Source organism: Hemitrygon akajei, chromosome 16 (genome assembly GCF_048418815.1).
Source record: "Hemitrygon akajei chromosome 16, sHemAka1.3, whole genome shotgun sequence".
NCBI classification, from domain to species: Eukaryota; Metazoa; Chordata; class Chondrichthyes; order Myliobatiformes; family Dasyatidae; genus Hemitrygon; species Hemitrygon akajei.
In genome coordinates, this window is record NC_133139.1 from 38,404,465 (window position 1) to 38,419,076 (window position 14,612).

At 40.0% G+C, this 14,612-nt stretch overlaps 1 protein-coding gene across 2 annotated transcripts in view; it reads left to right on the forward strand.

The window, feature by feature from the left end:
• The first annotated feature begins 2,989 nt into the window (after window positions 1–2,989).
• LOC140739991 (signal-transducing adaptor protein 1-like) overlaps window positions 2,990–14,612 on the forward strand; it is a 39,758-nt gene continuing 28,135 nt past the window's right edge. Inside the window, exons 1-2 of one of the 2 annotated variants that reach the window (XM_073068739.1) lie at window positions 2,990–3,178; window positions 13,646–13,717. In XM_073068739.1, the coding sequence (XP_072924840.1) occupies window positions 3,089–3,178; window positions 13,646–13,717 (162 nt within the window). In that variant the 5' untranslated portion in view covers window positions 2,990–3,088. The remainder of the gene's footprint in view (window positions 3,179–13,645; window positions 13,718–14,612) is intronic. The other variant, XM_073068740.1, reaches the window with a different exon arrangement.

Here is a 14,612-nt window from a genome sequence, read left to right on the forward strand (position 1 = left end):
GGACTGTATACAAGACACTTCTCTAGATCAGTATGTTGGAGAACCCACTCGAGAAGATGCTATTTTGGATCTTGTTTTGTACAAGAAAGGGTTAATTGATGATAGAATGTGACATTGAAGTTGAAAGTGTTCTGACGATCAGAAAAATTAAATCTGTTTCTCTTTCCACAGATACTGCCTGGTCTGCTGAGAATTTTTCACATTTTCAGCTCTTGTCTGAAACTAATGTAGCTCTGGCCTTCTAATGACATTAGGAAGGATGTGAGGGGTGTTGGCTGTAATTGACTGGGAAAATATAACTGGAAACTATGATAGTTGAGAGACCGTGATTAGCACTGAAATAAATACAAGTCTCTGGTCCTACGTTCTGTTATTGGGCAAATTCTGTAGTCTGTCTTGTTTTGAATCTGTAGTACAAATCTGTATTAACTAATTCTAGCTAAAATTTGTGTGGCTAATTAATGAACTAGTTCAGTTTTTACTCTCTCATTCAACATTTCAATCTTCAGATTACAAATAGTTCTTTGAAACCCTTACTCATTCTAGGGAGTGCCTCTACTTAGAAAGAAGCATTCTACTGTTCAGAGGAAGTTGATCAAAGTTGTTTTCCATATTCTACATTTTTTGTGGTGCAGGACTATTCAAGGCCTAAAGGTGCTGGACCTGTAATGCAAACCTTGTAGAAAAATCATTTTCTGTAAAGCACAATATCACACACAAATGCCAGAGGAATTCAACAGGTCAGGCAGCATCTATGGAAAGGAGTACTGTTGACATTTCTGGCTGAGACCCTTCATCAGGACTGGGAAAGAAGATGAGGAGTCAGAGTAAGGAGGTGGGGGGAGGGGAGGAAGAGACACAAGGAGAAAGGTGAAACTGGGAGGGGGAGGGGTGAAGTAAAGAGCATGGAAATTGATTGCTGAAAGAGGTACAGGTTTGGAGAAAGGGGGACTCTGACAGAAGAAGACAGAAGGCGATGGAAGAAAGAAAAGGGGAGGAGAACTGAAGGGGTTTGATGGGTGGGCAAGGAGATAGGTTGAGAGAGGGAAATGGGAATGGGGAATGGTGAAGGGTGGGGGAGGGGCATTAGGGAACTAAGGTGCCTCATCTGTGGCTGAAAAGAGAAATTAAAGATAATTAAATTCAAGAAAGCCAAAAATAGATAGATAGATAGATAGATAGATAGATACTTTATTCATCCCCATGGGGAAATTCAACATTTTTTCCAATGTCCCATACACTTGTTGTAGCAAAAACTCATTACATACAATACTTAACTCAGTAATAATATGATATGCATCTAAATCACTAATTCAAAAGCATTAATAATAGCTTTAAAAAAAAAGTTCTTAAGTCCTGGCAGTTGAATTACTGGAATAGCATTAGGGCTGAGAATCAGGAACATTTTGGAACTTACAAAAGGAAGACAGATATTGACGAAGAAAGGAAAGGTAGAATATGAAGGTAAAATGGGAAGAAATATAAAAACAGATTGTAAAAAATTAATAGTTACTGGTGAATCAGTTGTGCCTCCTTCCACACAGAGACAGAAGAACTTACAATGGTGTGTAGGCAACAGAACAGAAATCAAACAATTAATTTTCATGTGTCTTCATTAAAGGTGACAGTCAGATGACAGGATACTTCGGAAAATCAAGGTTCTATTCAAATTGAAGAACTGAAAGCACTAAATATAGGTCAAAAAATAAAATAGTGCTTCAGACATTGCTAGGTTAAATGGTGGTAATCTCCAAGAACCTAGTAGTTCACACGCCAATATTTCGAACGTGGTGGCTTTAGAGATAATGGTGATCGCCTTTAAAAGTTTTACACATTCTGGAATTGTTCACGTGGATAGGAAAGTAGCAAATATGACACCACTCTTTAAGAATGGAGCAGGAAACCTGATATCCATTGTAGGGAATTTGCTGAAACTAATAATAAAGGATGAAATAACTAATAGAACCCCTTGAGAAGTAACAAGACTGAGCAGAGCTGGTTTGGTTTATGAAGGGGAAACTAATTTGCTGTAGTTTTTTGAGGATGTGACCAGAAGAATAGTGAGGGGAACCAGTGAACAGGATGCTTTTGGATTTGGAAGGTGTTTCATAAAGCCCCACACCAGAGGATGATTAACATTAGAGCACATGGAACTGGGGATTGTAAATAACTGGACAGAAAGCAAAGAAAGGGAATGATGGTTTGTTGTCACCTTGGCAGGCAGTGACTGATGGGACTAAAGTTTTCACAGTCTATATCAATAACTTAGCTGAGGAGACCAAATGTACAAAGATACTAACCTAGCTGGAATTGACAGTATGGACAAGATACAAAGAGGCTTTAAGGAGAAAAAGACAAGTTGAGTGAGCGAGTGAGTGGGAACACAGCAGAAGGAACGTGATGTGGAAAGGTGCGGTGAAATTATGTGTTTTTCTTGTGAAGGCTGTGAAAGCCGATTAGTTGGTGATAAGGGGCTATGATGTTGCTGCAAGTAGGTTTTTAATTGCACCTGTGAATTCAAATGCACTTGTGCATATAACAATAAACTCGACTTTGACTTTCAAAATATCCATATTATCGGAAGAGCAAAGATCGAAGAGGCAGAGAGTGAGGCTGATTAGCAGAATTATCAGAAGTGGCAGGAAGATCTTTTTTCCCATAACGTATGGTTATAATAGAGACCAATACATACGTGGCATTGAAAATGGAGCTGAATATGTATTTTTACTTTTTTGGCAGGGCTATTGAGGAAGGACAGGACAGGAATTTTCCTTATCTGGAGTCAGTATTGGCCTTACGTGCTGTAACATTTCCGCGATCTTGCAATTCTGTAATCTATTCACGTGAATTTAGTATTCGTTTACAGAGAAGGATCAATAATCCGTGTAATGACAGAATTATTTTGGCAGCAGCCTCGCAAATTCCCCTGATCCAATCAATGTTAAGAAGGGGCGGGGCTCACCTTGATTCACTTAATTTATGCGGCAACGATGAACATTTAATAAAGTTCACTCTTCCTGCAGCAGGCATTCACTCAACAGTCCCTTCAGCTTCGAGAAGATTGGCTGCTTCCACTAACTCATCCAGCATGTCTTCGCCGAGACCAGTGAGGCACAGAGTTTTCCATGACCCAGGTTACTACAGCAGTTATTTAGAAAAACTAGAGATAAAAAGCCAGGTAAATGCACATCTTTTCCATCCCTTATAATGCCTGTATCGCGTTTTTATCCCACGATGATTTTTATGTCTGTATTAATACACATAAGACAATCTTCTAAAAGATCTGGCGCTTTTGAAAGTATATTGCAACTTCGGTGTTCTCTCGTCCATTTAGCTTTCTGATGCCAAGTTTTTGCCAGGATTTTTATTTGTGGGTGGTTTAGGAAGCTTTAAGACAGGAAAGGTTACCGTAAATCCTCCGCTGGAAACTCGATTGTTGAGGGTGAGATCTGCCCTGATGCTTGGCTCCGTGCTTGGTTTGTTGCCTGGCAAGTCAGCTGAAAGAACACAAACATTTAAGCTTGCTAACACACTGCAGCTAACGAGATCAAAGTCCGTGGTGTTCTCTGGGCTTTTTGCCTCTATTTAGTAAACTATTCGACAGTTCAAACGCCGTTGTTTTTGTTTCGCTCATAAAATGACATTCAACTCCTTAAACAACTTATTTCAAATAGAAAAAAATTTAAAAGTATTCTACTTACAATCTTAGCCATATCTCAGACGACTCCTTTCCTGGTTAAAAAAAAGTCCAGGTTTCTCTGATTCCTTCAGTCTCCAGGTGCTTATTTTAAATGCAATGAGAACGTCTTTCTTAACTTTGGGGGTGGGGGATGTTCTTGGAATCTGGGTACCATTGGCTCGTTGGACCATTTGAAAGTCAAAGACATTTATTGGTGGGCCAGAGCCCTAATGTTTGCCATAGCTGGTATAGCGGGATTTGAAATTGGAACTCTCCATTATTGACCCATTGATGTAAACGTTGTAACACCACTTTCCCTCAATTATGAGAAAAGATAACAGTGGCATTATAGAACAGTGGTCTTACTCCTGTGACACGGATCTGATCTTGACTTCTGGTGCTGTCTGTGTGGAGTTTGCACGTTCTCCTTGTGACTGCATAGTTTCCCCTAGGTACTTTGATTTCCAACCACATCCCAAGGATGTTCTTGTAGAGTAATTGGCCGCTGTGAATTACCCCTTAGTGTAAGAAAAGGCAAAAAAATTTGACTCAGTGTGTAGTGGTTACTGGCAATGTAAATTGAACTGGAATAAGTGTATAATTAGGAGTAAGGCCAAATATAGAATGAGTTGGATGGAGAAGAGTAGGCAACCAGACTAATGAACCATTTAAAAAATGTTATCATAACAGCATTTCAGAAAGAAAATTAAGCATAGGCCCCTTTTGCTGTATCAGTCTTCCATTGTCAACACACTAAATCCCTAAATGTTGCATTTATATTCATCCTTTGCTTCTGATTTGGCTGTGTATTGTTGTTAGTGGCCCCAATGATCTCCCGTGACAACATTTTATTTCAAATTCTATGAGCATTCCTTCTCTCTCCTCTTGCTCATCTCCCCCCTGATCTCTGTACTATTTGTTCCACCTGCTGTTATGTTTGTCCTTTCCTCCCCAACTTGCTGAATTGCTGCTTTCTCTTTCCTTGCTCAATGATCCGCTCAAGATTTTAGTTTTCTGTGCCAATCCTTTTCTTATTTTGGAAGGATTCCCATTTACTTATTACAGTGATACTGTTGTTCAAACTGACTCACTGGTTGCTTGAAGGACAGAAATCAGGTAAAACTTTGAAGCTGCCAATTCACTAAGGCCGGTTGGGATCGATTTGGCTGTTGCAACATTAACTTTCTGCACTGCACAGCTTGCAGTGTCCTGGTGTCCATGCTGCGTGATGCAGGCAAGAACCAGATCATAGCTCGTCAAACCTTATGTTTTTCCCACTGATTCTAAATGTCTCAACCAGATCATAGCATGTGAAACCTTAGGTTTTCCCCCCACTAATTCTAAATGTCTCTGTTTAGTAACTTTCCACAATAGCAGAGAAATATTGCTAATGATTTATTGATCTTTTTTGTTTTGTGTTATTACATAATTCATTTTAAATGATATTCAACTTGTGTAACATGAATTAACATTAACGTGTTTTAAGGCGTTCTGTGCAACTCGTGTTCCATGGTGTAGTGCAAGTGTTCCTGCAAGCATGGGAAACTGGAACAAATAGAACTGGTGTCCATCAGGATGATTCATCCCACTCTATTATCAAATGGTAACTTGGCAATGACCCATATGATAGAGGTTAACTGGGTTACACAGAAGAATACGGGTTATTTTCCAGATTATTGAATTGAAACATTATCCCTACTGTCTTCCATCAGTTTGCTGATGAGGAAGGACAATGAGGTAGTAACTACATGAGTTAAATTTAGCCTTCTTTCTCTACATGTATGACCTGGCAATGCTTTATGTTGTGAGCAGTGCTGATTGCCACAGACACTTGTCTGAGAGCAGTTAGCTCCAATGCACAGGTTACTGCACGGACTGAGGCATCATTGCAGAAACTCTTGGAAACAGCTTGGGATTAATTACTTTTACTAGTTTCAGCAAATCAGGAAAAATTTCCAAGATGGCGGCGCGACGCAGCTTGCAGCGGCCACTCTGGAGCTGATTATCTGTTATTTGTGAAGTGGGGTGCTGTGTGTAATCATAATTGATTGAAAACGGACATGGGAGCACAGAGGAACATCGGGAAATCTCCAGGAAGACCTTCTTCATTGCTGCTGCTGCTGTGAGGTCCGGGACTCTGCTGGGAAGAACAGGCCGCCAGTCCTCGGGTTCACATTGCCGATGGCCATTGGCGGAGCCGTCTTAATACACTTGGCAGAGGATGGTGCTCGGAGAAGCTGTGCCGGAGGGGATGGTCATCGGCTCGGAGGTTCGACGGACTCGGAGTCCGCTGCGGTCAGGTTGCTTTCGGTGTGTGCTGCGTCTGTGAGGCTGGGTTCGACGGAGCTTTCATTGTGTGCTGCGTCTGCGAGGCTGAGTCGGGCGGCGCCGTGAAAGTCCATAGCGGGGGAATTCCCTTCTGCTGTCGGCGTGGGATGGCGAGTCTGTCGGGACCCTCGGGACTTGTGGAAACTGTGTGGTGATTTCTTTTGAACTTATAGTCCTTTAACATCTTTGGACTATTTTTACTGTGCCCATAGTGTGTTTTTTATCAATTATGCTATTGTTTGCACTGTTGTAACTATGTGGTTTTGTGCAGGTCTTGTAGCTTTAGGTTTTGGTCTTGTTTGTCTGGTTGATTTGGAGCTCCTTTCCGGGGAACGAGCTAAGATGGTAGCGCAATAATAATATGCAGCAGCCTCTCCGGACTCTGGATTGGGGATTGCCAAACGTTACGTGGATTTTCTGGTGTAGTCTGTTTTGTCATATGCTTTTGTGATATCATTCTGGAGGAACGTTGTCTCATTTTTTAACTGCATTGCATTTGTGATTTCTAAATGACAATAATCTGAATCTGAATCTGAAATGGTTTCCTCTATCGTATAAATGTGGGTGTTTCCTGGTAGCTCTCACAATCATTTATCCATGGTCATCCTCAAGAAGGATGTGAATCTTTCAGTCTGGAGCTGACAATATGAAATCAACATTCATACCACATTGCTGTCAGGTGGTCCTGTCCATAATAAGAAACAGACTTTCCTTCTCCTAGTTTTGTTGATCATCGAAGACATCGTCTTTAGTTGGTCCTGATGAAGGGTCTCGGCCTGAAACGTCGACAGTGCTTCTCCTTATAGATGCTGTCTGGCCTGCTGTGTTCCACCAGCATTTTGTGTGTGTTGTCTTTACTTGGTCCCTTTTTTTTAACCAGCATCTTAGACAGGAGTTAGTGAAAGGAATCCCAGGATTTTGATCCACAGACTGATCCACTGGCAATCTCTAACTCAGAGTAATGTCCATCTTGGTGGGAAACCAGGAAGTGGTGATCTTGCTACGATCATTTTTAAGTGGTGCGCTGTTGCCTGCTAAGTTGACATGAGAGGGGTGTGTCCAGGTATGTCTTGAAAGGTATGTCCAGACTATGACCTTGGCCTATTCTGATTTCTGCATAAATCGAAATATGGAAAGTGATCAGAAGAGTGGACTGAAAGTTCAAAGTCCTGAACACAAGTATCAGTGTAATAATTAGTATCAACTGATTCAGCAAAGATTGCAGGTGTGATTCATTCGTCTGTGTCACACTGACCTAATGACTGTAACTTGGCTGTTTGTGCATATTCAACATCTTTGAGCAATCCATCTTTTTATTTGTTATGACTGTCTCAGTATTTTTCCCCAAATTCTTGGAATGCCCTGGTCATGGGCTGAATTAAATGTTAATAATACCACCATATCTTGGATGAATTTAACACCAATTCCTTTTTCCCTATTTTTTTTTACCTTTCCTATTAAGATAGGTGGAGGGGTAGGTAGTTTTGAAGAAGTAGAGAAGCTACTTGGACAGATTAAGAGAATGGGCAGGTGGAATGCAGTGTTGGGAAGTGTCTGGTCATGCACTTTGGTAGAAGAAATGAAAGGCTTGACTATTTTCTAAGTGGACAGAAACTGCAGTGAACTGAGGTGCAGAGGCACTTGGGCGTCCTGTGCAGGATTCCCTAAAGGTTAATTTGCAGGTTGTGTCTGCGGTAAGGAAGCTGAATGCAATGTTAATATTCATTTCAGAAGGACTAGAATATAAAAGCAAGGATGTAATGGTGAGACTTTATCAAGCACTGGCGAGGCCTCGATTGGAGTATTATGAGCAGTTTTGCACCCCTTATCTTTGAAAGATGTGCTGAAACTGGAGAGGGTTCAGAAGAGGTTCACAAAAATTATTCCAAGCTCGAATGGCTTGTCATATGAAGAGCGTTTGATGGCTCTGGGGCTGTATTCACTGGAATTCACTGACCTAATTGAAACTTTATGAATGATGAAAGGCCTTGATAGAGTGGATGCTTCCTATGGTGGGAGAGTCTAAGACCAGAGGACACAGCCTCAGAATAGAGGGGTGTCCTTTTAGAACAGAGGTGAAGAGGAATTTCTTTAGCCAGTGAGTGGTGAATCTATGGAATTCTTTGTTACAGACAACTTTGGAGGATAAGTCTTTATTTATATTTAAGGCAGAGGTTGATAGGTTCTTGATTGGTCAGGGTATGAAGGGATATGGGGAGAGGGCAGGAAATTAGGTCTGAGAGGAAAATTGGGTCAGCCATGATGAAATGACAGTGCAGACTTGATGGGCCAAATGGCCTAATTCTGCTCCTGTGTCTTATGGTCTTATGGTTGACAGTAGATGGCATTGGGAAGAATTTTTAAGAATTTAATCCTTTTAATGTAGAAGTGGGTTGGGGTGGTAATTGCTCTTGAGATTATATTGGATATGGGTTTTGCTGATTTTAGTTGACTGAAGAAAATCCTAAATCCCACTTGCATTTCCCTTTTCATTCCAAAACTTCCAGAATTATACTCGCACCATCCAAAATTAAATCCTCTTCAATTATTTTCCCTTCAATGACAATTCACATGCATTAAAAACCAAAGAAAACTGTAATTAAAATCTGAAAAAGCTTAACACAGTAGCTCAGGCAACATCAGTGGAAAGAGGAAAAAAAAGTTAATGTTTCAGATCCAAGACTGTCAGAACTGCACTTTCGGACACTAAGTGACTGATATAGTAGAGGTTCGACCAATACTGTCAAGATATTGACCTGTTAATGCTGTTATAAATGTTTTTGTAAGGTTAGTTGTAGTATTTGAATAAGAAGTTCACAAAAAAAGGATAAATAGCCAGCTTTCAATTCTAAAAAAGTTTAGTTCTCCAAAGATTTGGGTATTTCTGTCTTTTTCTATAACTGCAGAACTTCCTTAGTACACCAATTGGATGTCGGTCTGGATTATATTGACAAAATCTGTGATTTAAATCCAGACCTGGTTGAGAAGCAGAGTTTAGAGTACAGTAGTATACAGTCTCAGTGGTGTACAGTAAGTGAAGCAATCTTACCAAATATTTTATCAATATTATAAAAAAAGTCTTGTGCTTGTATAAAAAATTCCACTCAGTCTCTTCATTTTTTAAAAAGTCTCCTTCCTTGTAACTTAATCTTCAGATACCAGAAATCAGTTTGATCAAAGATTCCTTGTTTACCTTTTATAAGATGTGTCATAGAATTATCTGGATTGACATCATTTTTGACATAAGTTGACACTTGGCCAGAAGTGAGGATATTTGTGTTGGAACAGCTCAGTTACTGTAAGTACATTTTACTTCCTGATGTCAGTACGTATGATACATTGGCATAGATACAACCAAATGTACTTGAATATATCTGTCCACACATGCATACAAAGCAATAACCTGCCTTTATGTAGCATGTATTTCAATACCTTTTTGATCACTCTCTGGTCCTCATTAAAAGCTTTATGCTTGGAATCTGAATTCAAATTACCAGTACTGATAGGATGGTAATCTTTGCAGTGTGCTGGTCAGGAAGGAAGTATGTGACTGGAATCTTCAAGTAGCCTCTATTTAGTTCTGAAGTAACACTTGAATATCATTAAAAAAATCTGAGTGCAATAAAAAAACCGATGCAGAATTCTTCTGACATGGAACAGGATAACTGGTCTGAGAGGAATGTCACATTAGAACAATGGTGAGACTGGGAACATATTGATGGCTAATGTACAGGGACTTGTCTGTATCCAGCCTTGGTAAATTTGCTCCATCAGCACCCAATGCTGATATCAGACAGCAAGATTGGCAGATTTGGAAAGCTAATGAATTATTGCATGTTTACAGTAAGTAGTTCACCACCAGTGTCTTGTGATGAAGGCAAAAATACAATACACTGATGGTGAAAATCAGAAATAAAATCAAATGTTGGAATCATTCATCAGGTTACACAGTATATGTACTGAAAGTAAAGCTGACTTTTCAATTCCCTAAATCAAAAATCATCTCAATGTATTCCTTACTTTCACTCTCTCCTGAGAGAAATGCTGAGCACGTTGCAGCATTTTTGATTATTGACTTCAGTTGGAAAAGATGACTTTAGCTTCTGCAAATTATCCGTCTATCATTATGAGACATGGACGCCTTTGGGTGTGAAACATTTAGCTTGCCAAATACCTTGCTTACCTGCATGGGTTCATGTTGATGGACGGACTGGAAGAACCAATTGTTCATTTTCGGGATCTAGGTGTTGCCGGTCAGACTACATTTTATTGCCTAAGCGGAATTGTTGTTTTTGGTGGTAGTACATTGTCGTCTTGAACCACTGGAGTCCTACCGCTGAAAGTAATTCAGTAGTGCTATTCAGGAAGGAATTCTAGCTATTCAGGAAGGAATTGCAGCATTTCACCCAGCAATGATGAATGAGCAGCAATACAGATGGCATGTTGTATGACTTTGGAAAGGGACCCGCAGTTGTTGGTCTTTCTGTGCCTGCTGGCCTTTTTATTTCTTACTAGTAGAAGTCACCAGTTCCATTCTCCAGCTATACCCACCCCTTCCCATCTCTATAGAGTTACAGAGATCGGAAATGGGTCCTTTGGCCCCTTTGGTCCATACCAACTAAGATTCCCATAGCCCTGTAAACCTTTCCTGTCCATGTTATCTGTCCAGGTGCCTTTTAAATGTTGTTAATGTACTTGCCTCAACCACTTGCTCTGGCAATTCAATCCTAGGTGGGAAAAGGTTGCCACTTGGGTTGCTGTTAAATCTTTCATCTCTTACTATAAACCCTTGCCCTCTAGGGTTTTGATTCCCTATCCCTGGGGGAAAACACTGTGCATTGACTCTTTGCATGCCCCTCATGGTTCTGTACACCTTTAAGTTTCCCCCTCATTCTCCTGTAGTCTCTGAACTCTTCCCCAACTTGAAGTTCTTTTAAATCAAGGCTTAAAACTTTTTTCACTGTAGCTTTTAATTAGAATCTCCTGCACTGTAACTTTTATTCCTTTTTTATAACTTATTTATCATATCTATTTTTGTGTGATTTTATTCTCTTTTATAACGGCTGAACTTTGATGTTTGATTATTATATCTTGTTCTATGTAAAGCACTTTGAACTGCCTTGCGTTTGAAAAGAGTTATACAAATAAATGCATTTCTTTACATTCTCCTGAAGACAGTTCCAACCTGCTCAACCTCTCCCCGTAACTCAGTCCCGGCAACAACCTGGTAACTCTCCACTTTAATATCTTAAATAGCTACTGCCAAGGCAAGCAGGAAAAAACTGCAGACAAATACAATTGATTTCTGCCATTCAGTGGACTACTAGCATAACCACAGGATTTGCATTGGGTTCAAACTCCTTTTAAATTTTAAAAACAAGTTAACTATTTCTAACCAAAAACAAATTCAATAGTATGCAGTAACCAAATAATCACCACAATTAGAACTAGAAATTGAGTGGCCAATATAACCATTCCCTCCTTGACTGAAACACAATGGAAATGGTTTAAATGTTGTTCATGAGTGATCACATATGATCAGAATCCTGTGTGTATTTTTACTGGAAGGGATATCTTTCTCATTTATTCATGAATGTTGCTGACAGGCCTGAGGTTATATATTTATTTATTGTTTGAAGCATGAGGGAGAACAGATCTTTGACAGAGAATCCTAAAAAGTTTAGTATGCAGGTACCACAAGTATTTGAGAAAGCAAAACAGAATGTTGTTGTTTATTGCAAGGGGAATTGAATACCGAATTAAGCTAAAGAGGGTGCAGAAAAAAATTCACAAGTGTGTTACTGAGATTGGAGGGCTTGAGCCACAAGGATTGACTGGACGGTCTGGGATGGAAGGAAATATGTAGGGGACATTGCAGAAGTTTACAAAGCCATACATGGACAGAGTAGAAAATCCATCTTTTCCCCAGGGTAGGTTTAGAGCAGGATTTCCCAACGTGGAGTCCACAGACCCCTTGCTTAATGGTATTGCTCCATGGTTGGGGACCCCTAGTTTAGAGTGATGTGGACCAAATGCAGGCAAATGGAACTAACACAGGAAGACACCTTGGTCAACATGGATCAATTGGGCTGAAGGGCCTGTTTCTGTAAGGTGTAACTCAGATTCTTTAACTGTAGCACACTTCCAAGTTTTAAAGGCACTTGTGTGACTTTGGTTTTTTGCATTGTGTTGATTGTATCTAAAGAAAACTAATGTATTAGAAGCTGTTTTTAAAAGGTTTACTGGATATATCTGCAATGCTTGGGTTATCTTAAGACAGGAGATACACTGGAGTTGAGAAAAGTGAGGGGGATATGAGAAGATGGGTAAGGAGAGTATGTTTCCTATAGCGGGAGAATCTAGAAGTAGGGATCACCGCTTAAAACGAAGGAGTCATTCTCTTAAGACTGAGAAGAGATGTTTTTCCTGGGATTAAGCATCTTCCTCACTGATGTGGGTGTATTTTAGGTTGAGGTAGATGGATTCTTGATAAACAAAGGGGTGAGAGGTTACTGTGGAATGTGGTGTTGAGTTTGCATTCTCATCAGTCATCATCTTATTGTATGACAGGAGGGATAAGGATCCAAATGGCCTTCTCTTGATTAGAAAGCATATGTTTAAAGCCAATATATTAATCCCTATTTTAATTTTCTGGATAACTTCCTGAGAGGAACTTTCTCCCCTTAAATGTATGAGCATCCTAAAGTACAGCACAGAAACAGTCACTACAGATCACCACATCCATGCTGACCTTGCGATCACCACTGATCCCATTTGTCACCACACCCTGGATCTGATTTTCCTATACCTTGCCTATTTTAGAGCTTGTCCAAATGTCTCTTTTAAGAGAGGTAGACTATGGTTCCTCACGAACAGTGGACAAGCACACCACAAAGAGGTCTAAGATTATTGTTTTTTTAAAAATATAATCTGAGCGAGCAGCTCTAACATTTTTTTACCAAATGAGTTTATTTGTCCACCTTTTGGTAAAATAGAGATCTGAGATCAGGTTGGGAGCTAGATTTCTCTTTCTAATCCTTGCTGATTTGGATGATACAGCAATGTGTAGTGCGGTAGTGCACCATACAGGCCGACTAACACCCAGTGATTGAACATTATCTGAGATGGCTGACATCAATTGAGGTGGTGTGGTTGGGGTGCCATAACTGACTGTGGCACCCAAGAATTAAATAAATTCAAATGGGTATTCCACTCTTATTATTATTTGACATATTCTGCCAAAGTGAATACTGTGAAGAATTTTCTGTCCCATAAGTATCTCTGGCTCACTCATGCCCTCTTTGGATGAAAGTATTAAAGGTTGATTAGCAACTATGGCCCACACTTCAGAAGAACCGACCCTTTCAGTGGAAGCGGATAGAAAACTGGATAATAAGTCCAAGTATTGACCCATTTGAAGCAGATTAAGATGGATGGAAGATGGTTCTTGTATTTCAGCAACATGTTTGACCAAAAATAATTTCAGTTTCCATGGTGATTCTAGTGGCCTAAACCACTTGTTTTTGGTCAGGAGGATCAAATGACCAAGGAACGCTGAGGAGAGAAATGTGGGGGCGGGGGACGAACTTAAAGGAGAATAAATTGTGCCTCTCTTTAATGTGCAATTTCTTTTGGCAGAAATACAAGAAGTACTGGACTGTGCTGAGAGGGAACGAGCTGTTCTTCCAGATGACCAGCCGTGATCCAACGGTAAGTCACTGTGTGTTTCGGCAAGCTACTGCCTGCAGTGCTCATTTTGTAGAAGTCTCAGTGAACCCTGGCACTGTTTGGTTTCCCCTTCTGTGGTTGCAGTGAGAAGGTGAGAGATGGCTGGGAGGGGGTGTGGAAGTAAGGAATCTTTACAGACTTGCCAAGTTGGAGGCTAACCAGTATCTATCTTACCTTCCTCCTGGACTGGTTATCATTTTATTCGCCATTTGATTATAATTGCTCAAGACACTGTGTTGGTCTTAGAAAGGAAGTTGTAAAGATAACTACAATTCAACTGTTCCAACACATTTGAGCCCATCTATTAATCCCAGAAACATGTTGATCCTTTTGTATTTTCTTGTTAGATTCCTAATACACCAAGTCTACAAGTTGGTTTTGTTAAGAACAACACTCAGGAAGATTAGTACAATTTAATCAGGCTAAATTGGAGAAGAGTCCAGAATCAGGTTTAGTATCAATGGTAATGAAATTTATGTAGTGAAATTTGTTTTGCAACAGCAGTACATTGTAATACATAGTAATAAATGCTAAATATTTATAAAAAAGAAAATTGAATTAAAGTAGTTCAAAAGAGAGGGGAAAGGACTAAGGTAAATGGGTTTGTTGTGCATTCACAAATCTGATGGCAGAGGGGAAGAAGCTGAAAAGTTGAGTGTCTCCTCAGGCTCTTGTATCTCCACCTTAATGGTAGCAACAAGAAGACAGCATGTCCTGGGTGATGTGGGTCCTTAATGATGGATGCCACCTTTTTGAGGCACTGCCTTTTGGAAGCATTCTGGATGCTTTCCATTTCTGATCCCTTGATGAGGGCTGGTGTAGGTTCCCCTTCTGAAAGTTCACAATTATTTCCTTGGTCTTACTGATGTTGAGTGCA